This window comes from Elgaria multicarinata, chromosome 4 (assembly GCF_023053635.1).
Source record: "Elgaria multicarinata webbii isolate HBS135686 ecotype San Diego chromosome 4, rElgMul1.1.pri, whole genome shotgun sequence".
Lineage (NCBI taxonomy): Eukaryota > Metazoa > Chordata > Lepidosauria > Squamata > Anguidae > Elgaria > Elgaria multicarinata.
The window spans coordinates 53627890-53653838 of record NC_086174.1 but is presented as its reverse complement, the minus strand read 5'-3'; the positions used below and the strand labels follow the sequence as shown (position 1 = coordinate 53653838).

Below are 25949 nucleotides of genomic sequence, written 5' to 3'. Positions count from 1 at the left end.
AATGGAAGAAGTTATATTTTTTTACTATTAAGTTTTCTGTACTGAAACTGAAAGAAATATTGAATTTGCTTTATACACTAATGCATAGATATACATATCTGATGGCAAATAAACAAATCTAGCTACAGAAGATTCCTACACAGTTTAAATGAGCTATGTCTGCCTTACAGTGCTATCATGTCTTAAGCAGATTAATTTGCATCAACCTAGCTGGCACTTCAGTGATGAGAAATCCTTTAGGACAACTCAAAGGTGAATATTCTTATTTATGACATTTATATACCGCTCAATAGCCAAAGCCCCTTGAGCACGTCATAAAACAAGATTTACACCCATAAAATACAACATAACATGTTAAATGTTAAAACCTTAAAAAGTTTAAAACAGAATACAAAAACCAAAGCAAAAGCCAGCAGCGGGACAAAGATCTTAAAATGCACTAACAGCATTTCCTTCATTTCACAGTTCTGCACCAGCAATATCCTAGTCTGACAGGTACATCAACCTAACATTATAGCTGGGTAACCCACCATGGATTATTGAGTTAACTGGATACAGTTCATTTTTGGCAGGGTGGGTTAACTTGTTGCCTGAACGCAGCATGTTTTCCACAGGATGAGTTATCATGTTATCGGAACTCAATGAAAGTTCTGTAAGATGGGCTGTTAATCAGGCAGTAGTTTGTTTTTCTCAAACAAGCCACCTTAAGAACCCATGGTTTGTTGTTAAGATTGTTCAGGGTGGTTAACAAGCCACACTGTATGGTTAATGAGAAAACGCATGGAAAACTCACTGCATTCAGAGACAACTGGATTTCAGACTCGACCATTAGGAATGCTTCCAGCTATGTATATTAATTGATTAGTGCCAATGTTATATATTTTTCTTTTATCTTCACTTTATAGCTATTTCTAATATAACTGAAGTGTCACTTTATATACATACCTCATAGTCACTGTGATCCAAACACCAAAAACCTTGGATTAGATTAACCAGACCTAAAGGAACTGCAAAGGCAGTTGGGAAAGCATCCACTGATGTATCATTCCTATTTGGACAGGAATGCATGATGTCCAGTAATAAATAAATTGTCTAATTAAAAATATTAAGGTCAATCATAATAACCAGTGATGTGCTAGAAAAAAGGACATTCTCATTTATAAAACTATCTTTTCTTCAGTTTTCATGTTTTAAAATATCATTCCTCATTAAATATTAAATCATGTTTAACCCTCACTGTTTATCAAGATTAGCACAAAGATGCTAATTCTTTCTAAATTTGAATTACAGAATGCAATTTCCTGGGCTTGAAAGATGTTCATAGCTTCTTCATAATTTCCAGTAGCTTTACTAACATCCATCCCATGATATTCTTCTGCTTCTACAGCTTCTTGCTTGAAATAAAGCATGAGAACTGCTACAGAACCTATTACAAAACTGCATGAATCCTTGTGCCAATAATAAAGTATTTACTCTTATGGAGAAGTGTAAAATTATGAAGCCCAACAATTAATTCATGCAATTAATTTATTTTGTAAATTGGGGGGGGGGGGGGGAGAAGGGAAAGCAAAATTGCAAGCTTTAAAAGAATAATTTAATTTTGAGAACCTTGGCTATGATGTGCAATATATCAGTTTACGACATAGCACAATGTTAAGATTGCCATTCTTCCCATAGATGAAAGATATTACTCTCTTTTTTTGCACTGCCTTGATCTTAGCTATTTCAGTTCTTTTAACATTGAACCCAGTTCTCTTAACATTGTGCTTTAAGTTCTACACATTAAAGAATGTTTTGCACAATTAATAAAGGGCTAATTTCAGTAATTTTGGAATAACTGCATTGTCATTTTTTAAACCTTTGAAAGGATACAGTTGCATGCTTGTAGAGTTCTTCAATATTTTCTAATAAGTAGAGATCAAGCAACGCCTATAATGTACAACACATTGTCAGGTATTACATTTGTTAAAATTTACAACACAGTCAGGTATTACATTTGTTAAAATTTAGCAAACCTTTACCAGTCTTACTTACATGTAATGTAGGAGGAGGATATTTTCCTGTTCCTCCATCATCTCTCTGCCACAATTTCACAACTGAATCACCTAACTGGGATATCATTCCATCAATCATCAAACAATCAGGGTTCCATTTGCCTCTGCAACAACAACAAAAAGTAATACTGTAAAAGCAAGGTAATCCCTAAGTGCTACAATCAAATTTAAAATTTATACTAGATAACAGATTGTGTGATTTCGGTTTCTCTCTCTTTCCACTACATATACAGAAAGTTTAAATTTTGAACCAGCTAGTCTATGAAATCTCTGCAGAAGATTATTCAGCAAAAACCTTAAAACCACTTTAAACTTCCTTGGATTTAAAAAGTGTTTGCATATTATGTACCAAGTATATAGCATTTTATTAATTGGTGTAATAGATCCTTGCCAGAATGTCTTATGATTTAATACACAAGAGAAGGGTACAACTTGAACAAGGCAACACACAGAGTTATAGCACTGGCACAAAATAATATTTGCATAAAGGTTTTACAAATATTAGATACTTCTACGGAAATATCAGCCATTTCTGTATCACAAGCCAATCCCTTGTTGTCTTGCCTATACCTTGCTGCCTCTTCCCCTGACAGTTAGCAACAACTCTTTGTTATGGCATGATTTCAAAATTCCTTCAGAAAGCCTTTACCTTGATAAGCGTTCCAGTTTCTGACGACAGTTGGCATAAAAGCGCTGTATATGTTGGTAATTATAGGAAGGTTTTGACAATTCCATATCTTCATCTACCCGCAAGAGATGAAAACTCATTTTAAAAAACAGTTAGATGAAAACAATTCCAACTGAATACAGAATACACAATGGGTTTACTTTAAGTAGAATTAGCATCAGATGCAACGCACATATTCAAATGCATTTGTTTTAGATGTTCTACCCAATTACAAGAATCGCAATACAGAAGCCAGCAGTTGGGAATACCAACGTGGGATAAAGCTAAACAGAACACAACTGTTGCTACCTAATTACAAGCCAGGAGATAGAACACATCAACAACTGTCACAGAATCTACTGTCATTTGCTACTATTCTGAAAGTAGCATCTATTTGCACTACATTTGTTAAAACAGAAAAAGTAGTTGCTGTGTTTGAGAACTTAAACACTGTTTCTTTTTGTAAATCGCCCAGAGAACTTTGGCTATGGGGCAGTATAAAAATGCAATAAAATAAATAAACAAACAAATAAAAGCTTACCTGAACTTTCTGGAAGAAGGCTGGATCGACAGAACCAGATAACTACTTGCACATACTGTAAAAGCAGGCTAGTTACAACCTGCTTGTTTGTTAGATCTGTAACGCCTAAAAGAGGAATAACACAGGAGTGTAAGCATGGTGCATCCCTGGAATGCAATATATGACAGTTTGCAGCAACCTTTCAATAGCAGTTCATAACTCTGAAAAGATATTGTCCCTTGTTTACCATGGTGGTAACAGTTTATTTGGAACTGCACTCTCTCCCTCATCTTAGTGGGCAGAGGGTAACCCTTTAAACTGATTTTGAAGGAATACCATCTTCAGCCCAAATATGGCCATAAAAGATAATAAATCAGCTGCATAGGCATAGAAACTACCAAGGAACATAATGACAGCTAGATATGCTGCCTAAACTTTCATGTAATCTTTTGGGTATCCTTGCGTATAAATGTGCAGTGTTTTGGGATCAGCTGAACTTCCGGTATTAAAAGTGAAACTAAAGAAGCTGTATCTAAACATTTATGAACTACCTTTACAGAAGGAAGAAAAGATTATAAGATTCCTATTTTTTAAAGAAAGTTACACAAAACGTACACCTTAGATTTCATCACACACACCTTTTTCTGTCAATTCTTGTGCTTCCATTACAAAACAGTTCAAAACTGTGCTAAGGTTGCTAAGAAGCAACTCGCAGTGCTGTAGAGACTGTAGAGTTTGTGGATCAATAAAGTTAGATGATCCATCAAATAGTGGGATACCTTATGACAAAAAACAAAATTATGACAATATTAGTTTGGAGTGAAAGTTGAAGGTGCTTTCTTAACATTGCTAAATGAACCAATAACCCAGCCCAGTTACTGAATATGTTCAACACATAGTTCCAAAATACAATATACTACTTACATAGACGAATAAAATCTTCTTTTGTATTAACCACTTTATTCCATGTCCATTCAAGAACAAAACGTAAGTTTGGGGCAGAATCTGGTTGCTCTTAGAAAAACCAAAAGCAGACGTTATGAGCATAAATTTTAGATTCTAGAACATAATTTAATCAAATAGTAAATATTTACGTACCTTGAGCAGTCCACTGTTTGATGCAGCTAGTGAGGAGCCCCAAAGAACTAGTTTGGATAGCAGCTGATAATACAGCTTCAAATTGCTCTTCCTTAAAAAAAAATAGTAACAAAATGCATTGCTATCAGTATAAATGCATTTCATGGCACCAATGATAATCATTCCAATACAGAGGCTAAAAGCCAGCTCTAATCACTTGCAATGTGCAACACTGGCCCCAGATAGGTATGTGTGCACCATCACCAAATGATGCTTCTAGCCAATTAAATGAGGCCTTGATGCACATATGGCAACCTGCATTCACAAGGGGCCATACTGAGTTAAACTAGATTTGGGTGTAAAAAATGAAGACAATCACACAATGAAAAGATTACATTTTCACTCACATATGGGCTCACCTGACTCAAGCTTGAAGGCTGAACGTCAATAAATCTTGGAGAAAGCAAACCAGCTACAAGACACCTATTATAACCATCAGGAATAGCTTCGTTTAAGGAACAACCAGATTTTTTAAAGAAATGCAAGGTCTGTAATTAACCACAAACAATTATTTATTAGGACAGCAATTAAACTGCCAGTAGAAAGCTGCAAAGTCACAAGTCATTAAAAACATTTAAAAAGCCTTGCCAAAAGAAAGTCAGAGGAAAAGTTGTGGTTGTCACCTTTCCTGCATGTTTCCGTAACTATGCAGAGAAGTTTTACAGAAGTCACTGTTTTCATTCTTCAGTCACAAATAACAACATAAATATGTATGATCAGGCAAGCTAGTAAAAATCTGAGGGTCAGTAACTTTGGTGGACTTATTTGCAAGATTGTGTTACTGTTCTCAAGTGAAAATATGTTTGCTATGGTAGCACTCAATTGAGATTCATCAATGCTTAAATGTTCCTTACCAAGTGTCTTGCTGAACTGCGTTCAGCCTACACTTGCCAGCAATATTGCCTCAGGAATATGCCCCATAAGAACTAGAACTACACACAGACTGGAATCCAAATAACCAAATGCGTAAGTGCAAAGCTTTTCTGCGCACACATAGAAGCGGGGTGCCAATTTTCCTTTCCGTTACTATTTTCCAACTCACAGCAAAATCCAAACTGGAGAGACTCCTCCCTTGAACAAGTTTTCTCCTGCCCCCACTACTCATCTAAGCTCACCCCGGTTACCATGCAATGGATCCATTTTCCTTTTAAATAAAATTCTTTTGCTAGATGGCTGAGTCCACTGCAGAGTGAAACTCTATCCTGCAGCTGCTGGTCATCTTAATTTCCTAAAGAATGTCTTTGGGTCCACGTGGGGCCCACACACATTTTGGGGAAATGAAGATGGCTGTGGCTGGAGGCTAGAGCTTCACTTTGAAGTAAGGAAAGTGACAGTTTAAGTTATTATTTTTTAATCAGGACATTTGGGTGCACCACTGCTGATCTCCAGAGTTATAATGTATTGACTTGATGTATGTACAATATAGCAGTAGATTTTTCTATTTTCTTGGCATGAATGTTTCATGTTATCTTTTTCAGGCATCTTCGAAATAAAATTGTCAGGCCAGAACTGACATTTAGCAGGTATGAGTTGCAAAAGTAGGTAAGAATGCAAAGACGCAGAGCACTATAATGAGAGCAACAAAGAATTAAAACTTACATCCTTCTGAAACCCTGTGCAAGTCACGTGAACAACTCCAGAGTTCAGCAAACAAGTGGCATCTGTGAAGCAGAGTATTTCATTAGAATCAACATTGCCAGCAAGGTGAAATAGACATAGTGCTCATTTAGCTGAAAACATAAGTCCCATATTCACCTCCTTTTCATTAAACAAGAATCAAACATTTCTCTAGAACAGGAGTGAGCACCATACTGGATGCAAACTTCCATTGGCCTCAGCCAGTATTATCAATGGTCAGGGTTGATAAGAGTTAGAATTCATCATCACCATCTGGAGGGCCACAGGTTCACCACCGCTGATCTATACCTATGTCTATCAACAGAGATTGGAACATTGGAAAAAGCACGGACCACACAGACTTTTGTCCCACAAGGAACCAATGTTCCATTCTTCAGATTGGTGTGAGGAAGGCATCCCACAATGCAATATACTAAAGCTCTATAGGCAGGTATAGTGAGGATATTACCTGTTAGAGGACCCTCCTGCTAAAGGAGACCTCCACTGAGGCATAGGAGTCTATTTTATAATGCCCCATGGAAGAATTTGGATTTTTTTATGTTGCAGCCCTGCAGATTTCTGCCATGGAGGCATGTGTTCTGAGGGTTGCCAAAGTAGCTGCTGACCTAGCGGAACATGCAGTGACATTAACAGGTTTTGGGAGGTGTGATCTTTCATAAGCTGAAGGGGAAAAAAAATACAGGCTTTAAGCTATCTGGCTAAGTGATCTGGACACCTTTCCCCCCATAGCTGTGGGATGAAAAGAAATAGGACATGACTTTCTGAAAGAAGTTCTTTTGAAATATTCTGACCACCCTGTGTACATCTAACCTGTGCCAGTCCTTCTCCAGGGGGTGAAAAGGGTCAGGGCAGAAAGAAGTTAGAATTAACTCCTATGCTCTAGGAAAGATGGTATTTGCTTTAGGGATAAGGGCAGGGTCTGCTCACAGGATAGCTGTGTGCTTTTGAAAGGTGATGAGACTTTCTCTAGCCAACAGTGTAGACAGTTTGGAAATTCTTCATGCTGAAGTGATGGCTACAAGGAACAAAATCTTCTGTGACAGCAATCTGAGAGGTACTGTTTTGAGTGGCTAAAAGGTACTTTGATCAGAGCGGATAAAATGACTGGCAGGCTCCAGGATGAAAATCTGTGGACTGGTGGTAGACTTAAGAGTGTGCCCCCCTTGATGTAAGGATAGGTGCTAACCAGGTTTGGAGAGTACAGAGCAAATGGCTAAAGTTTGCTTGCATAGGTTACCTGGTTTGAGAATTAGATCAAGGCCTCCTTGGGGGAATGGCAGAAGTTCCTTTAGGCCTACTGAGTGACTTTTTTTTACGTCTTATGCCACCTGGGAAAGGCTTTCCAGGAGGATATATATATATATATATATATACACACACACACACACACACACACACACACACACACATGGTGGAGTCTTTCCTTGAAGCCAGAAAGGTAGTGATGATCAAATTGGGTTATCCTAAGGAGGAGTAGGCTGACTATTCAACAGTCATGCATCTAATTGAACCCAACCAGGTCTAAATGGAGAACTGGGCCTTGAGTGAAGAGATCTGGTATCAGAGGAAGGAACCAGGGCATAGCAGCTAACAGACGGTTGGTGTTTTCAACCTTTACATGTTAAGCCAATACTCTCAGCAGCCTCAAATGATCTCCTGGGCAAGCCCAAAGCTGACCGCTCAACATTAGTCTCTACCAATGGTAGGATACCCTATTCCACTGATATTGCAAGATGTTAGTCAGACAGTGTAAGGAAGACTGCACTTCTCACCAGTGATCTTAGCAGTACGGGTCAATAGGTATCCTAAGACATGAATATCCTATATTCAAAAAAAGTAATGTGTATTTTCCTTTTGAAAAAAAATAACAACAAAATTGAGTGCTGGAAAAAACTTGCAACAGACATCATAGTGAGTGGGGAACAGTTTGGATCCCCTGAAATAGAGTAAGGACTGTTCATTCCTTGCCTTGAAAAGCCCTCACAACAGCAATGGCCATAACTACTAGAAATTATACAGGACACAAATTTCATCTCCAATTCTTTTACTCAATAAGTTCCTGTAGAAGCAAGTGATGGCATACATACCAAAGTTATAGGTGCTTGGATTAAAAAACTGTTCCGGTGGAGGATATGAAGGAGGCACACCTCGACTAAAGCTTCGTTCATGTACCAAGATATCCAAGATGCGATGTGGAGACGTCATGCTTACTACAGCATCCAGGGACCATAACGCAAAATAGGGACAATTATGTAGAAATTCCCCTGGCCTTGAGAAAGCAGACAAAAGCAAAAGGTGTCAAGCTCACAATATACTACATATTCTTTTTTAGGAAAACTATTTTTAAAAAATGACTTCTTACCTTAATGAATCTGGCATTTGAGCATGATACCAGCGATTTATGTCAAATATACCTAAATAGGTAGAAGGTTTGCCTTGACCATAGGTGTTCACTTGCCAACTAAATACAGATACACTTGTGTCAGGTGATATGACTGGTGGCAGGGCAAGAAAGAAAGAGAAGGAATTATTGTAAAAAGTGTTGGCAACTACAAAACAGTTCAATTTCACAACTTGAAATGAGAAAATACTTGATTATGTGTAGTTTTGACCAATCTGAATCTCTCATGTTCTCTCAGTTTCACTAGCTACTTGCAGCCCTATCCTAGCTTTGTTTACTTGAAATTAAGTACACATGATACTTGGTCTAATCTTCTAGATTCCTTTGAAAAAGCCTTAAAATAATTTTGGAGATTTAATACAACAAAAGAACATGGGTGGATTTTGCTAGTTATCTGTAGCTGTGAGTTACCTAGCTGTTTGCTATAGAAAGAGCTGCTGTGGGAACAAAAATCAAGCTTCACTTCTGGATCAGGAGCCAAAATTGACAAGATAGATCCAAAGATAAAAGATTCAGGGTTTAGAAAAGTTTGTATGCTATTTCTCTAAAACCAAATCCAGAGTTTCTCCTACGTTTTTCCACTGAAAGCTCCTAGAGGAATGGTCCTCATGCCCCTGATGACTTTTCTTCATCTAACACCAATTTTCTCTTATTTCTGATAAATGGTTTAAACAGTTCAAAAGCAGAAACCCAAAAGAATCGCTGTGGGATACCATAATCCGAACTCACTTTTATGTTTGAAAGGCATTATGGAGAAAGTTTTAAAGTTACGGAGAAAGCATTCTCATTCCTAATTATAATGGTAAGCTTTTAAAAATGCATTCTATACCAACCTTCATTAATACCATCTTCTCTGTCAACATGGCTTCGAAATTTTTCTACAGTTTGACAACCAATTAATTTGGTGTTGCTAGTCTGCCCTCTCAAAGAGAAAACTCCTCCTGTAAGGTCTAGACTGTATCTTTCTTCACAGTATTCCAGACCCTGGAAAAACACACACATAATGATTACTTTGGAACAATGTGCATTATACAGATCAGCAAGAAGTTTTAATAAAAAAAGAACGTTTAAACGTAATATACAAAATGCTTTTATAAATGCTTCCTAATTGTGACACAAAACAGTGAGGTACAATATTGCCTTAAATAAAAGGCTTACATGGTAAAATGTGCAAAAAAAGGGGTGGGGGAGAAAGGAAGCCTTTTTGCCTAAGCTATGCCACACATTGACAACTTTCATATTTTTAGAAGGGATGACATAGACAAAGAGCAATGGTATATAGGAAGCTTCCCTTAATATAAGAGCAGTCCAGAAAGAGAGCAAACTGTCTAGACAGTTTGCAATTATCATACTAGATATTTTAAAGGAAAACGGCAGTATCCAATACTGCCAGTGTGCTAGTGGGAACAACTGCTAGCACAATGGGAAAGTAGTGCTTGCTAACACAACAAGAAACCACCCAAAAGAAACTACCACTTCAGGAATGGGACAGGTCAGCAGAGGTCATGGAAGTGAGCTCTGCTGACATATCCCATTCCAGAAGCAATGGTTTCAGGCAGTTTTTTGGATTACTAGCAAGCACTAATTTCCTGTTGTGCTAGTGGTGATTCTCGCTAGCACAACATACTTAGAGCTGGCAGATTGACAGCACTGGATACCACCTACTGTTAAATAAAAAATTGTTAGAGCTGCTTTAAGAATAAAAATATCTAGTCTCAGGATGCAGAATTCTGATTACATAAGATGTTGTGTACTGTACAAGACATTACACTTAAGAACACTCTATAAACTCTAAAGTGTTTTTATTGATATGGCTGGTTTTTATTTATATATAAATAAAAGTGCAAGTTATAAACAAATGATAGGACAACAATCTTCTTGGTATTAACTGAGTGAGGAAATATTGCTAAATATTGTCAGAGTTAGAAGTCATTTTATTTTTTGTCAGTCAAAGAAAAGTGCTTTAAAATATAATGATCAATTTATTTTTGTTTTCATATACAATATCTAAGGCAAATGAATGTAGAATCAATGCAGCTCCAGAATGAAACAACAAAAAGAATGTTTGCTCCCTTTCAACATTTACTGGAAAAGTTAAGGAATTAACCAATTTGAAAGACATGGAACCCAAAAGTAAGTTCAAATTAAAAGTGTGACATCAAAGGTGTCAAGTCACAATTTATTAATAACATGAATTTATTGCTGTGAGGTTTCAACTGCTAAGATGAGTGTAATTCAAATTGTTAGGCAAATTATCTGTGAGCTGTCAAAGTAGCATATGAATATAATCCCAAAACAACATTTTGTTTAAATTAAAAGCAACATTAAAAGGTGCAAAAGCAGGAAAAAGCACTTTATCAAAAGACAAGATGTTGAAGCACACAGCAAACAAGGAGTGTTTGAAGAATTGAGCCTGGAAGGAAAAAAAATAAACCCATGTATAAACATTCTAAGCTAGCCAAAATGCTTGGGGCACTGTAAAAAAACCCACACAACTCACCAAGACTCATACATACACAAACTATGATTGACAAGCAATACAAATACATGCTTAAAAACACAAGTAGGTACATCCAGGAGCGAGTTTCATGTTTTCATGACAGTGTCTGAGTTTCTGTCTGACTTTTATTCTGGATGCTAAAAAGAGAAGTCAACTCTGGTGCTTGATAAACATATTAAAAACTATTTTATTCTTAAAATCCAAAAATGCATTTTTGGATTTTAAGAATAAAATAGGTTTTAATACGTTTATCAAGCACCAGAGTTGACTTCTCTTTTTAGCATCTACGCTTATTGGTGCGTTTTTCCCCCTACATCGGCATACCAGTGACTTTTATTCTAACCAGAGAAAAGTAGTGAGTGGTGTTTTTTTTAATCCAAGACAATTGGATCACATAGACTACTCACTAAAGAAATTAAAAATACTATATTCATGATACAGAGGTCAGTGGATCATCTTCTGCATGTTTCTTTAAGTTCGAAAGCTGCTCATCACATGGACAGTCTAATTCACAAGGTCACCATGATAATGACCATCAGGAATGTGATCAGCAATGTCAGTTTGGTTAATCTCTATGCGACTGAGATCAGGGCAATTCCGATTGCTGCAACAAGCTCCAATTCCTGTGGCCTTGTCAAGACTGTGCATTAACTCTTAGGTTTCATCCAAAGGTTTTATGCTCTAATAAATTATTGTACAGTTATTTAGCTTGTTATAAATTCAAAGCCAACGTTAAATGTGTGTGTGGGATGGTGGTGGAAGGAAATTAGTTTGCACCTATTTTTCAGTCTAGTAATGCAGTACTACGACACACATACATGTAATTTCACTTTTTCATTTGTTAAGAATGCAAACTCAGAACTGCAAAGTCACTCTAGATTTGAGAGGTTGCATAAATGCAAGAATAACAAACGTAGTCAACAATGGCTTATGCCCAAAACAGTCATTCCACCAGAAGAAAAGATTCCACTGGTGGGTCAGGCTAGAGGGTTGGGGCCCCCACTGGAGAAGACTTGGGAAGGCTCCATGGAGAATAAGGAAAAGGGAAACTCCTGCCATGTGAACAGAAGAATGCCCGCATAACGTAGCTTAATACCATGCCAAAAAGAGTTTTAACACATTGATACTTTACCTCATACATGATTTGTCCTGATGCCAAACGCCTTCTGTCACTGAAAGCCAACTGCAGTAAATGTAAACTCACAATATCCCCTTCACTAGAATGAAATGATACTTTAATTTAGAACTTAAGCATCATTATTTGTCAGATAATACTATTTCATTAGTTACTATCACAAATAGATTTTTAAGCATAGCTTTAAGGATATTATTTAACTGTATAATCATTATGCTATTTCACTGCATTCTTTTCAATGCATAACTTGCCACCTCTACAGCCTTGTAGTTGTAAGGGCTCCAATAGACGCACAGGAATCTAATTTAGAACATCTTTACTGCTTTCAAGGGTTGCTTTATTAATTTCAATGGTTGATCTGCTTGGGGTTCCCTTAATCACATGGATTCACTCCACTGAAATTACTAGAGACCCTTACACAGACAAGAAATCTGCTTGCATGTTTAAGATCCCACAGAACTCAGGAATAAGGCAGATTACAATTCTCTCCTGCCTTTACTGATGAAAAACACAAATCTAAAATAAAGAATCTCAAAGATGTTCTAAAAAGAAGGCTGTATTGTTTAATTTGTAACTAGTCCACCTTTCCTAGATGAAGCAGTTTCTCAGTAAGGTCAATTACTGAGCATACACTACTAAACAAAGCTTTGTGCAAGATTCATAGATGCAGAAGAATAATGACCCGTATTTGACAACACTTCTTGCTTTCAATCATTTTTAAGTAATCCAAGAATATATCTGATTGGTACGGAAGGCATCTGACAGCAGAACAGGGAGGGAAACGATTTTCAGCAATTCTCCCTCCCACCGCACATGTCCCCAACCACCTCCCATGCTGCATCCCCAACCTTCAGACCAGACTAGCTGGCAGTGGCAGGATTACCTTTGTTAGGCAGAAAGCAAGTGAAGTTTTCTCACAGAACTTCACTAGCTTCTGATGATTACCAAGATTTATTTATTTATTTATTTATTTATCATACTTATACCCCGCTCCTCAGCCAAAAAAGGCTCTCGGAGCGGCTTACATGTAGCAAAAAAGACAGTCCCTGCCCTCAGGCTTACAATCTAATAAAGACATGACACACAAGGAAAAGGAGTCAATGAGGGAGGGAGGGAGGAGAGAGAAAGAAAGAAAGAGAGAGAGAGAGAGAGAGAGTCCAGCAGGAGCAGGCCCCGATGTTACTTCTGCCTGCTCCTGTCCCCTCGGTCCTTCTTCTTCCCCACAGGGCCAAGATGGCAGTTTGCCCTGGGGGGGGGGAAGAGTCCAGCAGGAGCAGGCCCCGATGTTACTTCTGCCTGCTCCTGTCCCCTCAGTCCTTCTTTTCTCCACAGGGCCAAGATGGCAGTTTGCCCTGGGGGGGGGGGGGGGAAGAGTCCAGCAGGAGCAGGCCCCGATGTTACTTCTGCCTGCTCCTGTCCCCTCGGTCCTTCTTCCTGATCTTAATTGCAGTATTGTATTTCAGGCAGCTTAACTTGAAAAAGCAGAAAGATAAGCAAACTCATGCACACAATACAAGTTGTTAAGACTTAGCCTTAGTACAATTTATAATCTTGACAACAGCCACCTACATTTTCTAAATTCACCCACCTTTCTTGGGTTGACTGAATAGCCCACAAGTAACAACAATTGCGAGGATCATTTTCAGGTTCTTGAAAAGTAAGAGCATACACAGGAATTCTACCTCCTTCTAACTGGGAATGATATCTAAATACGGGAGGGGGAGAAAAAGATAGATAGGTAACTCGGAAAGACTTCCTCTTGTTCACAGGAAATTGTATATTAACATCTTATTCAGTTCTAGTGGTAGCATCTTCTAACGTGGCAGCAAAGGAGGCATAAAAAAACCCTTACCGGAAGACCCATCTTTGAACCCAATTACAACTCTTGCTTTTAGAAAGGCCATTCCATATTTGTTGTTTTTACCTGCACTGTGTCTCATTTAATGTGACTTGTTCAAGTTATACAATCAATACTCTCCTACATTATAATTGGGCAACAAGCTATTATTTGGATCAATAGTAGAACACATCAGGTTGGATCACCAGTTGCTGGGGAACATGGGCTTGAGGGTGCTGTTGCACAATGTCCTGCTTGTTCATCCCTGGCCGATGGCTGGTTGGCCACTGTGTGAACAGAGTGCTGGACTAGATGGACCCTCGGTCTGATCCAGCATCAGGGCACTTCTTAGGTTCTTATGATCCAAGAACCCCTTCCATTTGTGGAAGGGCTTGCAATCTAATAGAGGCTCCCTCTGAAGAAAGGGGGTAGATGGGATTGTTGCCCATTCCTACTACCAATCCATCTGCCACCTCCCAACTCACAGGAGTAGAGTTTTTAGGGCTGCACAGACAAGGAGGAATCAATGAAAATGTAATCCCCGCTTCTTTCTTCAGCAGTGTGTGTGCGTGTGTCCGTCCTGTGAATGAAGTTTCCACTTACAGAAACTCTAGATTGAAGCCACCATCACCTTTAGATTTGTCTATTCCTACTAAGTTATTGCAAGTTAAAGGGACAAAATGGTTGGGATTCAATTACTTCAGCTTTAAGTTCATTTTTTAAAAAAGGTGTTAAGCAAAATATTATAATTCACATATTTGACATAAATGAGTTACTTCTACCATTTATAGAGGCCATTTAATGAAATCCTGTTAAGAAAAGACTGAGCTAACACATATTTTATACACTTAAAGACTTTCTACAATCAGCATAGAATGTCTTTCAGTTTATTTCATTGAAAGAAACACCCCCTTTCATATAAACATACTTACTCTTTCTTCAAGCTTTTCATGTTCCACAGTGAGAGATATCCATCAGAGAACCCCACAGCTAAGTGGTTACTTCTGTGTATGTAAGAGAGAGTTGTCACAGCAGTTCCTGATGGGTTCAATAACTGGAAACAGAGATGCCGACCTTTCCTTGTTATAGTTTCCCTTATTTGTGGGATTTCAGGAGGGATTCCAGTGATAACTTCTAGATCTGTGGCAGTAGGCAACAACAACAAAAATCATGTTGTATTCTTTAATGAAGCTTATTTCAAAAGTTTTAGATTAGAAAGTAAAGTGAACGTACGAAGGTAGATCAGAGAGGATTTATTTAGTTTCCATTTAAGTTTTATTTATCTTGCTTTCCATTCACTTGAACTGCATTCATTCATTAGTTCCTTCATTTTGCTATACATTTCAATAGAAGATCCAGCCAGTCTTCTGCTGACTAATCTTAGTGTTTTGCATCCAGATCATTATTATTATTATTATTATTATTATTAATTTATATAGCACCATCAATGTACATGGTGCTGTACAGATAACACAGTAAATAGCAAGACCCTGCCGCATAGGCTTACAATCTAATAAAGTTGTAGTAAACAATAAAGAGGGAAGGAGAATGCAAACAGGCACAGGGAAGTGTAAACAGGCACATACATTCACATACATTCTACTAGCCCCTTCCCCCGCAAACAAACTATCATACTTGCCCAATTTCAGATTGATTGGACTGGGCATTCCCATTTCATACTAAGTTAACAGATTCCAAACACAGCCTGAAATTTAGACTAAACTAAGCTTTTCAATCTGTCAATTTCATTGCTCTTCTTGCAACTTCTCTGGGATTTGTACAGCTATTCTAAATAAAGCTTTCCTGTATGTCAATTTCACTTTTTGTTTCAAATTGAATTCATTTTTAAAACAAATGCATAGCTCTTTTTCAGGGGCAGTTAAAAGTCCTTAATGTTGAAAGTTCTAGAAATGTGCCCACATAATCAACACCTTCTTTCTTATTCTAATGCTTGTTTAAGCACTTCTCAAACTGAAAGTTCACAATATAACCACCAAAAAAGAGACTTTGGACTTCAGATATGTTCTAGAGAAAAGAGGAAGAGAAAACAAGAGTACACAGGATTGTGGCTCATAATTTTGGCATAGTTTTCAGCACAGTAACACAGGGGTCAATAGATTCTGTGCCTCCATGGGGGTGGGTAGACAGAATCAGTAGGAGCCACAAAACTAGCTGCTGAATAGGACAGCCAAGATGTGTCAACCCCTGCTAAAACAAAAGGCAACATCCAACACTACGTTAGCAAACGTCCACTCGGATTTTGCCTTCTCCCCCTGCCCCTGCGCTTCTTCAACCCCACAGGTTTCCTCTGGAGGTGTCCCAACCCTTTGGAGAAGAATGGGGGAGGCATGAACAGGTCTGCAGTGGGGGTGGGGTGACGATCTGTTCCACCACTGGTATAAGTTCTGTTGGTTGAACACAGATGCATCTGGATATAACTAAAAGATTCCTAAATGCTCCCAGTGCCAACACAGGTTAGACATGCTCTACATGTGCTTCCAGCCAGCACTACTCTACAGTACAATTCTATTTTGGACAAAGCTGAAAGCCCAAGTCATTTCACCCCAAACTATCTGTCCTTCAGAACTGATGTTGCGAACCTATTCCTTTGTTTCATCATCCACAGAAACTAGTGTGATGTTGCCATCATCTCTGACTTCCCTATTCCAAAATGATCAGATATGTATATCACAGCTTGGCAGACCAACATTAGCCTCCCTATTGGGGATCAAGGGAGATTTAATTCTACGGTTTCAGCAACAAGAGTCAGATGTCCTGGCCACTTTACCTCTGCAAGTTTTGTTTGCTAAAATATGTCAAAAGGCACACACATGAGAAAGAAAACTTAACACCTGATTTTCAACTAGCAAACAGTGTTAGAGAAAAATGAATGGAATTTACCAGATGCTTCTATTTCATTCTGGCTGCATGATAAATCATCCAAACAAAGATCTATCAGGAGGACATGTCCAACGTCTGTGACCACAGCAGCCACACCAAATAGCCACCTAAGACTCTGGTGCAAGTGCTGTGTTGTCAAGCTGGCTCCTCCATGGTTAATTATGGGTTCTATGGCAGAGACCTAGGGGAAAAATAATAATGTTACTTATGCTGTTTAACAAACTGTAAGTCGAGCACACTAATATTCCATTTAGGTTTTGTATTTTTAGACAGCTTTATCATTTATCATTGCATCCCAAGATCTTTAGACTGGGCAAAGATCCCAGCATGGCTCCCTTAATAGCTATCATTTATGCCATTAAATTTGTTATAATTCACAATGAGGTGGTTTATCTAGCAACTAGGTGTAACTGAATTGCTCTGTCCCAAAATGATGATGCAAGGTTAGCTACAGTTTGAAATACTAGCAAAGACAGTAAAATATTTTCTCAATGAAAATGTGTTATTAGCCAGTTAAACATTATATGAAGTGCTAATTGTCAATTGGAGATGGGGTATATTCTAACATATTAGCTAATTTTGACAATGCTCAGATTTTATTACCTATTTGGAAATATGTAACACTAGAGATATATTTCAAATGATCAAACTAAATGTAAGATGATTAATAATATTTCATGAGACATAGATAGAAGGACATCTTTAAAGTTGAGTTTTTTGGGTAAGGTTAATGCACTTAAGATGAATATTATACCTTTGATTGTTTATGGTATACATGGGATTCCTTTACTTATACCAGGCAAATGTTTTCAAAAGCTTAATGTTTTGTATTGCAATTTTTGTGGGTAGGAAGTTCCTTTCCACCAAGCATTTCTTTGAAAAGGATGCAACTCCCAGTTAAAGAAGGTGGGTTTGACTTTCCGGATCTTGCTACATTTCATCAGACTTATCTGCTGACCTGTATTAAATTTTGGTCTTTTCCACTTAGATTTGATTCTCCACCTTAGTTTTGGAATCTTCCTGTCTGGAGCCTCTCTCCAAATGGATGGTATAGGTTCTCAGTATATTAGACAGGACAGGACTTCTCTCACAATATTGGTGGTCAGAGACATGTGGCATATAACATCACAGCAATGCAGCATGATCGATTTTCTCATGCCAAATTAACAGTATCGGGAAATCCAGATTTAAACATTGGAAAGAAAACATTTTTGTGGAGAACCTGGACGGTTGAGTTTTTGCCATTTTTGGCTTTGCAAGATAAATTTGATTTGTCTGCTATAGAATGGCAATACTTGCAATTGCAACATTTGTTAGAATCTAGCTTTGGGCCTGCTACTTTCACAACCTTGGAGTCTCCTTTACTATTGGAAACACTCATTGAAGTTGATCAGATATATTGACCCACACTTCATGTTTATAAATACTTATTATCAGTGAATAAATATGATAAAAAGTGTGTTAAGTGGGATCGGGACAGGGAATTGGATTGTCTTATTTTGCCTAATCATTGGATCACTACTTTGGCTTCTGTATCTTATGTATCTGTGGATCTTCGGTTATGTCTTATTCAGCAAAATCTCTTATTTTGGGTCTACTGGCCATCTCTTTAATACAGGTTTGTCTGACTTGGCTAATTGTTGGAGATGTAGTACAGTCAATGCTTCTTTTAATCATACGTTTTGGAAATACCCAATAGTTGCTTCCTCTTCAGAGGAAATCTTACAGCTACATTTTGTATTGGAGCATTCTTTAACATTTACTGATGTACATGTTCTTTTCAAATATTTACCAGCTCCTTGGAATTTAACACATGGTCAGCGTAAATGAATTTTTTGACTGCCAAAAGACTGCTACGACAATACTGGAAGGAAAAATGCTCACCTCCTATAATGCATTGGTTTGAAGTCCTGGAACAGCACTAGCAACATTTTTAAAAAGTGGTATATAGGCACCACTCGCTAATACCTTTATATTAGTGTTTTTTTTATTAATTTTCTATTGCTCCTGTTTTTGTTTGTTTTGTTGAAACATACAATAAATAAATTGAATAAAAAGTACTAAGAAAAAAGTAAAATATTTTCTCAATGAAAATGTGTCATTGGCCACTTCATATAAGGATTAAGTCTTTAATGGTGGCCATTCTTTTTACAAGTACTTACACTAAGAAAAATAATCTTTCCTAGTTTTTTTTTTAATCTGAACTATGCCAGGTATCTTTTTAGTGGATGGAACAAGAGTATCTGCCTATTTGAGTGGCAAAGAAACTTGCCCCGAGTTCTTTAAGTTCATTTTGAAGCTAATGAGATTTGATGCACTGCTAAAACAAGCCATTGTACTGACAAACACAAGTGCTCATTGAAATACCTCCTCTTTCAGCATAGAACACTATCTAGACTCAGCCTGCCTTTGGAGACCTGAACTAACCCCTTTAAAAAAGAAAAGAAAAAAGTTGTCTAGTACCAGAGCCTAAGTTCTATGTAATCATTCAGGCATAGCTTCTCAGAAACATTTTTATACCTGGAAGTCTTTGCATATACTGTTGATTTTTTTTTTAAAGGAGCAAAGGGAGAGAAATTACCTAAGTATAGCCCTCATTTAAGAGGATTATTAATTTCATACCAGTGAGTACTTATAAACTACACTGCATTGCTTGTTTGTCAGATTGTCTGATGGGAGTATAGTAGGTTATTTGCGAAGCAACCTACACTCTGCATAGCTTGCCATCCGCCATGTGAACACCCCGAGGCTAGGGTGCACCGAGAGATCCCATGTTTGTTGGAAGGTTAGATCTTTTGACTTTACACACAAGGTCCCATCCTAACTTATTTTTTTTAAATAAACATTTTAGATGTACATTCGTGAAATCTGGGTACTTCCAAAAATGTCAAGAAATACTTTTGTAAGCTGCCATGAGAGCCTTTTTTGGCTGAATGGCGGCATAAAAATCCTTAAATAAATAAATAAATAAATAAAACCTGAATTGCTAGAATCATAATAGCAAAGCATATTGTATTAGAGCTCTGGAAATGACACTCCTCACCTTTAAATTAAGAACCGAACTGGAGACCTACATTCATACAAAGGAAGATCTAGGATAGGAGAGTTAATCTAGAGAAGCCAGCGCAATTTGACAATCATTTCTAGAGTTTATTCTGTGAAAAATATTTTTTCATTTAATTTCCACCATACACAAACCGTTTACCCTTGCCGCTTACTTTGTATTGGCTGGTTTTATTTCCCCACTAAATGAAGCTGTTCACCTTCTAAAGTCAACTGTATTTGCTTGCGGGGAGAAGGGATATGCCAAGTCAGGAGAGAGCAAATTTGATTCCACAAGGGAGAAATGTTTCAGTAAATTAATCAAGTAATGTACAGCAGGTTCCACTATCAATTGTCAACTCAGAACCCCCCAAAAACATTTGGGTATGTCTGGAGATGAATTTCATCTCACACTTCTTGGATGCCTATATTTCTCTGGTTGCTTTATATTAATACCTTTGCAATTCCGAGTTTATTCTGGTTTCCTTTAACATATGTTTGAATAATAAGCTAAAAGCAAGAGCCTGCATCAGCAAAATTATTTTAAAGAAACTATGATAGGTCACTGAAAATTAAAAAGCACAACCAGGTTTTATATAATATAAAAACAAAAACACAGAATACTTCAGTAGACAGGTTTGCAACCATGGTTCTCATAGTGGTTATAAAAATGGGAAAGCAGAATGTGCTTGCACTGATTTTTCTATTGCCAGCCAATAAGAAACCCCAGGCTGCAAGCCTTGATCATCAGCATTGCGTAAACAATGACCTAAATATATTTGTCCTAAAAGTCCAAGAGCCAAGAATGCCAAATATTTTAATGACAAGGTTTAACACAAATTCGCTCTGCAGATGATTGCACATGCACCATATAATACATCTTAGCATCCAGATTTTTTGGGATTTTTAAGAGAATTCAGATCTACTTTCATCTCTTTTTCCAACTCTTATCTAACCTAAGCAGTTAGATAAAGAAGGAATGCCACAGGTAAAAATATTTTTGTCAGAGCATGTTAGGATTACTTTTATAAACAAGCTTGATGATATTTCATTTAGAAAACCAAGCCATACAAATAAAGCAGTATTGCACTACGGACGTATTGCTTGTATCCAAACTAGTATGAGATGGCCTAAGGGATTGTTCATACACATACCTACTGCAGCCCCTGAAAAGCTCCTTATGAGAGTCGGGGGACCCTTAACAATAACTTGGGAGTTGCTACAGGGAATCAATTCCCTCCCCTCCAGCAACTCCCACAGCCAATCCCATGCAGTTGCCAAGGTCGGGCTTTTCAAGGGAGGTGGTGGCAGACTTCCCAAGCATGAAGCTTTGTTGTGCTAGGTTAGATCCTGGCAATTATTATTATTATTATTATTATTATTATTATTATTATTATTATTTATTTATATAGCACCATCAATGTACATGGTGCTGTACAGAGTAAAACAGTAAATAGCAAGACCCTGCCGCATAGGCTTACAATCTAATAAAATCATAGTAAAACAATAAGGAGGGGAAGAGAATGCAAACAGGTACAGGGTTGGGAAAGCAGGCACAGGGTAGGGTAAAACTAACAGTAGAAAGTAACAGTAGAAGTCTGCACAACATCAAGTTTTAAAAGCTTTAGGAAAAAGAAAAGTTTTTAGTTGAGCTTTAAAAGCTGCGGTTGAACTTGTAGTTCTCAGATGTTCTGGAAGAGCGTTCCAGGCGTAAGGGGCAGCAGACGAAAATGGACGAAGCCGAGCAAGGGAAGTAGAGGCCCTTGGGCAGGCGAGAAACATGGCATCAGAGGAGCGAAGAGCACGAGCGGGGCAATAGTGTGAGATGAGAGAGGAGTGATAGGAAGGAGCTAGACCGTGAAAAGCTTTGAAGGTTGATATGGGAACAAAAAGGGAGGTAGAATTAAAACAGATAAAAAGAGAACTTCTACTGCACGGAAACAGATGAGGATATAAATTCAGGTCATGCCAACATGGGAAAATGTTGCTTTACATATTAAAGGAGACAAGCATGTGCTTTTAAAAGATGATTGCACACAGCAGATAATTCCAGCAAAGTCAAAGATTCCCAGAATATCTACACATTTTCTTGACACTGGCAGGGTTCACACAACATGGTAAACCACCACAGGTTATTATGATGTCTGAACACAGCACATTTTCTGTAGTGTGGGTTACCGTGTTGTCTAAATGCAGCATGTTTTCTGCAGGATGGGATATTGTGTTGACTGAAAGCAGTGCATTTTCTGCAAGGTGTCTTGTTAACCATGCAGTGTGGTTTATTTTTCTTGAACAAGCCACCTGGAGAACCCATGGCTTGCCGTTCACCTAAAGTTGCATATCTGGATGGACCATTAACTCAGCCTGTTTAGTGTCCTCCTTGGGTGTCGCTAAGCAAACTTCACCAATCCTCCTTAAGTGAGATGAGACAGGCTGTCTAATCATAATGTCATCCCAAAAACATTGTACTAAATCCTGGAACAGAACAAGGTATGGATTCCAGTTTTAAAGGTCATTTACTAATAGAATATTTGGGATAACACAAACAAGAATCAAAACAAAAACAGTACACCACAGAGAAAAAGCCTTAATTTTTAAATTTAAAAGCCATGTACGTACCCTTCCAGGAAGAACTACTGCTTTGACCACTCTCGATATTCCAAGGTCATACAAACACAGAACGCTTCCTTCTGTTTCTTCCAAGCCAATTAGTAGTCCAGTTCTTTTCTGCCAGGAAAACTCTTTCACTGCAAGGATAGTGGGAGGCTGTTCACTCACACCACTAAAACAATATGCAGACAGCCGTTCTGCAGTGACTGGGCTTACTACCTCAAGCTGAGGCCCACATGCAAGGCAAGCCAGCCCATTTCGCCCTGGAAGAAAAGAGAAGTGTAAGTAAGTATGGAAAATGTGGAAGGTTTAATGTGAATCTGGGATCTGTAAAGGCATAATATTTGAGAGGGCTTAGCTAGAAAAGATCAAGAGAGGAAATACATCTGCACTGTCTCACAAGGCGCAGTATCCAATGGAGACTGCCTGCAAGCAGTCAGCCCCACCAATTCCCTTCCACAAGTAGTACCCACCACTTGTTGAATGGAGATTTAGTGCTTCTGGGGAAACACCCATTTCTGGAACAGGGCAGGCCGGCGGAGCTTGTATAAGGGGGTTCTGCCAGCCTGTCCCATTCTGGAAACAAGCAAGAAGCACCAAATCTCTATTCTGCAATTTGTGGGGATCGCTTGTGGAAGGGAATTGGCAGGGCTGGCTACTCGCAGAGCTGAAGCAGAGGTGGGCCCCACTGGCAGATGGGCAGAACTGGATACTTCGCAGGTACCTCACTGCTCTATGCACTGGGCACCTACTATTTTGGGTGCACCCTGGAGCAATCACAGTGTCTTCAATACATGCACTCAAAAGTAATTAATACATTGCAGACTTTAGCAACCTGTTTGTACTAAAATTCAGATTCAGTTTTTTCTCCAAGAGTTTGGTTCATTAAAGAAAATATAAGTTCCTGAATAATGACCAGAAACTGTTATACTGCCATACTTAGAACTATTTACACATTACCACCCCTATTAAAGTGTTGTGGCATGCCGCACAGAAATGGTCATATCTAAAATCTTCTTACTGTGCATATTCACCACACCAACACAGTGCTTCCCAGTGGGCCACTGAACTAGGCCTTCTGTTAGCTACAGGATGACATTCAAGAAGTCAATGAAACCAAGATAAGGAAGGAGCTGAATTACAACCAAAGGCTTAGAAACAAATGCTGATTGCCTGAGATGGGAAATTCTGCTCCAGGATTATTCAGCTCAGGTATATGGGTAACATGATGCATCTCAGTTTAACATCTCCAATGGAATATTAAAAGTCAAGTTCAGACCCTAGATCTGCTCTTGACATATGTCACTTTCAGTTCATGTACACTATATGGAAAACTCTGGTTAACGATCAGCCCTTCTAACTGCCATTTGTCTGTTCTGAGGTAAAGCATTTCCTTAAAAATCCAATACAGTTAATGCAGTTACCAACCCATAAGATGTTGGCAGGGATAGATGGATAATGGAAGTTCCATAAAAATAATATAATTTCATTTCTGAAGAACTGAACCAGACACAGAAAATGAAGCACTCTTAGGATTTCACTTGGTGATGTTTCAAAACCAACAACTATATATTATGGAGAGTTGCCAAAAAAGAGTTACCTCTCCCCATTTATAGAACATCCGAGTCACAATTCCAATCCCAATATGCGTGCAGAAAGGTATGCACAGAATGAAAACAATTTCCTAAGATGAATACCATCAACAGAGAAACCCAGCATCAAACAAGTACAGTTGTCATTTTAATATCCAGAACTGCAGAATTCAACAGTTACCAAAAGCGGGTCTATGACCCCCCTGGAAAAAGTGAAGCAGAAGTTGAGGGGGCAGGATTGCAGTTTGAGATTGATAAACAAATGGTCAAAGAACACCTAATTTCCTTGAATGAGTTTAAATCTCCAGGGCCCGATGAACTGCATCCAAGAGTAATGAAGGAGCTAGCAGAAGAACTCTCAGAACCTTTGTCTATTATCTTTGCAAAATCATGGAAGACGGGTGAGGAGCCGGACGACTGGAGGAGGGCTAACGTTGTCCCTATCTTCAAAAAGGGCAAAAAGGAGGAACCTGGGAACTACAGACCAGTCAGTCTAACATCCATCCCTGGGAAAATTCTGGAGCAGATTATAAAGAAGTCAATCTGTAAACACCTTGAAATCAATGCAGCGATTACTAGAAGCCAACATGGATTTGTCAGGAACTAATCCTGTCAGACTAATTTGATCTCATTTTTTGACAGGATAACATCCCTTGTGGACTGTGGGAATGCTGTGGATGTCATGTATCTTGACTTCAGCAAAGCTTTTGACAAAGTACCACATGACATTCTGATTAACAAACTAGCTAAAAGTGGGCTAGATTGAACAACTATTAGGTGGATCCACAGCTGGCTACAGAATCGGACTCAAAGAGTACTTATCAATGGAACCTTCTCAAACTGGGGAGAGGCAACGAGTGGGGTGCCGCAGGGCTCAGTCCTGGGCCCAGTGCTCTTCAACATTTTTATTAATGATTTGGACGAGGAGGTGCAGGGAACGCTGATCAAATTTGCAGATGACACAAAATTGGGTGGGATAGCTAATACCCTGGAAGACAGAAACAAACTTCAAAGTGATCTTGATAGGCTGGAGTGCTGGGCTGAAAACAACAGAATGAAATTTAATAGGGATAAATGCCAAGTTCTACATTTAGGGAATAGAAACCAAATGCACAGTTACAAGATGGGGGACACTTGGTTCAGCAATACTACAAACGAGAAAGATCTTGGAATTGTTGTAGATCACAAGCTGAATATGAGCCAACAGTGCGATATGGCTGCAAGAAAGGCCAATGCTATTTTGGGCTGCATTAATAGAAGTATAGCTTCCAAATCACGTGAGGTACTGGTTCCTCTCTATTCGGCCCTGGTTAGGCCTCATCTAGAGTACTGTGTCCAGTTCTGGGCTCCACAATTCAAGAAGGATGCAGACAAGCTGGAGCGTGTTCAGAAGAGGGCAACCAGGATGATCAGAGGTCTAGAAACAAAGCCCTATGAAGAGAGACTGAAAGAACTGGGCATGTTTAGCCTGGAGAAGAGAAGATTGAGGGGAGACATGATAGCACTCTTCAAATACTTAAAAGGTTGTCCCACAGAGGAGGGCCAGGATCTCTTCTCGATCCTCCCAGAGTGCAGGACACGGAATAACAGGCTCAAGTTAAAGGAAGCCAGATTCCGGCTGGATATCAGGAAAAACTTCCTAACTGTTAGAGCAGTGCGACGGTGGAATCAGTTACCTAGGTTGTGGGCTCTCCCACACTAGAGGCATTCAAGGGGCAGCTGGACAACCATCTGTCAGGGATGCTTTAGGGTGGATTCCTGCATTGAGCAGGGGGTTGGACTCGATGGCCTTGTAGGCCCCTTCCAACTCTGCTATTCTATGATTCTATGATTCTGTCTTGAATAGGTGAAATCTTCTTTCCCAGACTTGTCAAACAGCATGTCTACCTTGACAGAATTTAGGTTCAGTTTCTAT

At 38.5% G+C, this 25949-nt stretch overlaps 1 protein-coding gene across 1 annotated transcript in view; it reads right to left on the bottom strand.

Annotated features, from left to right (window-relative positions):
* Positions 1 to 25949, bottom strand: part of AHCTF1 (AT-hook containing transcription factor 1) — a 64275-nt gene that overhangs the window by 25184 nt on the left and 13142 nt on the right. The window contains exons 3-20 of the mRNA XM_063124306.1: positions 22452 to 22705; positions 16791 to 16971; positions 14822 to 15029; positions 13641 to 13757; positions 12050 to 12134; positions 9251 to 9401; positions 8379 to 8511; positions 8104 to 8285; positions 5978 to 6039; positions 4738 to 4866; positions 4340 to 4430; positions 4166 to 4255; positions 3880 to 4020; positions 3263 to 3367; positions 2704 to 2797; positions 2035 to 2158; positions 1873 to 1929; positions 946 to 1092 (exon numbers count right to left, since the gene is read on the bottom strand). Coding sequence (XP_062980376.1) covers positions 946 to 1092; positions 1873 to 1929; positions 2035 to 2158; positions 2704 to 2797; positions 3263 to 3367; positions 3880 to 4020; positions 4166 to 4255; positions 4340 to 4430; positions 4738 to 4866; positions 5978 to 6039; positions 8104 to 8285; positions 8379 to 8511; positions 9251 to 9401; positions 12050 to 12134; positions 13641 to 13757; positions 14822 to 15029; positions 16791 to 16971; positions 22452 to 22705 — 2351 coding nt within the window. The remainder of the gene's footprint in view (positions 1 to 945; positions 1093 to 1872; positions 1930 to 2034; positions 2159 to 2703; positions 2798 to 3262; positions 3368 to 3879; positions 4021 to 4165; positions 4256 to 4339; positions 4431 to 4737; positions 4867 to 5977; positions 6040 to 8103; positions 8286 to 8378; positions 8512 to 9250; positions 9402 to 12049; positions 12135 to 13640; positions 13758 to 14821; positions 15030 to 16790; positions 16972 to 22451; positions 22706 to 25949) is intronic.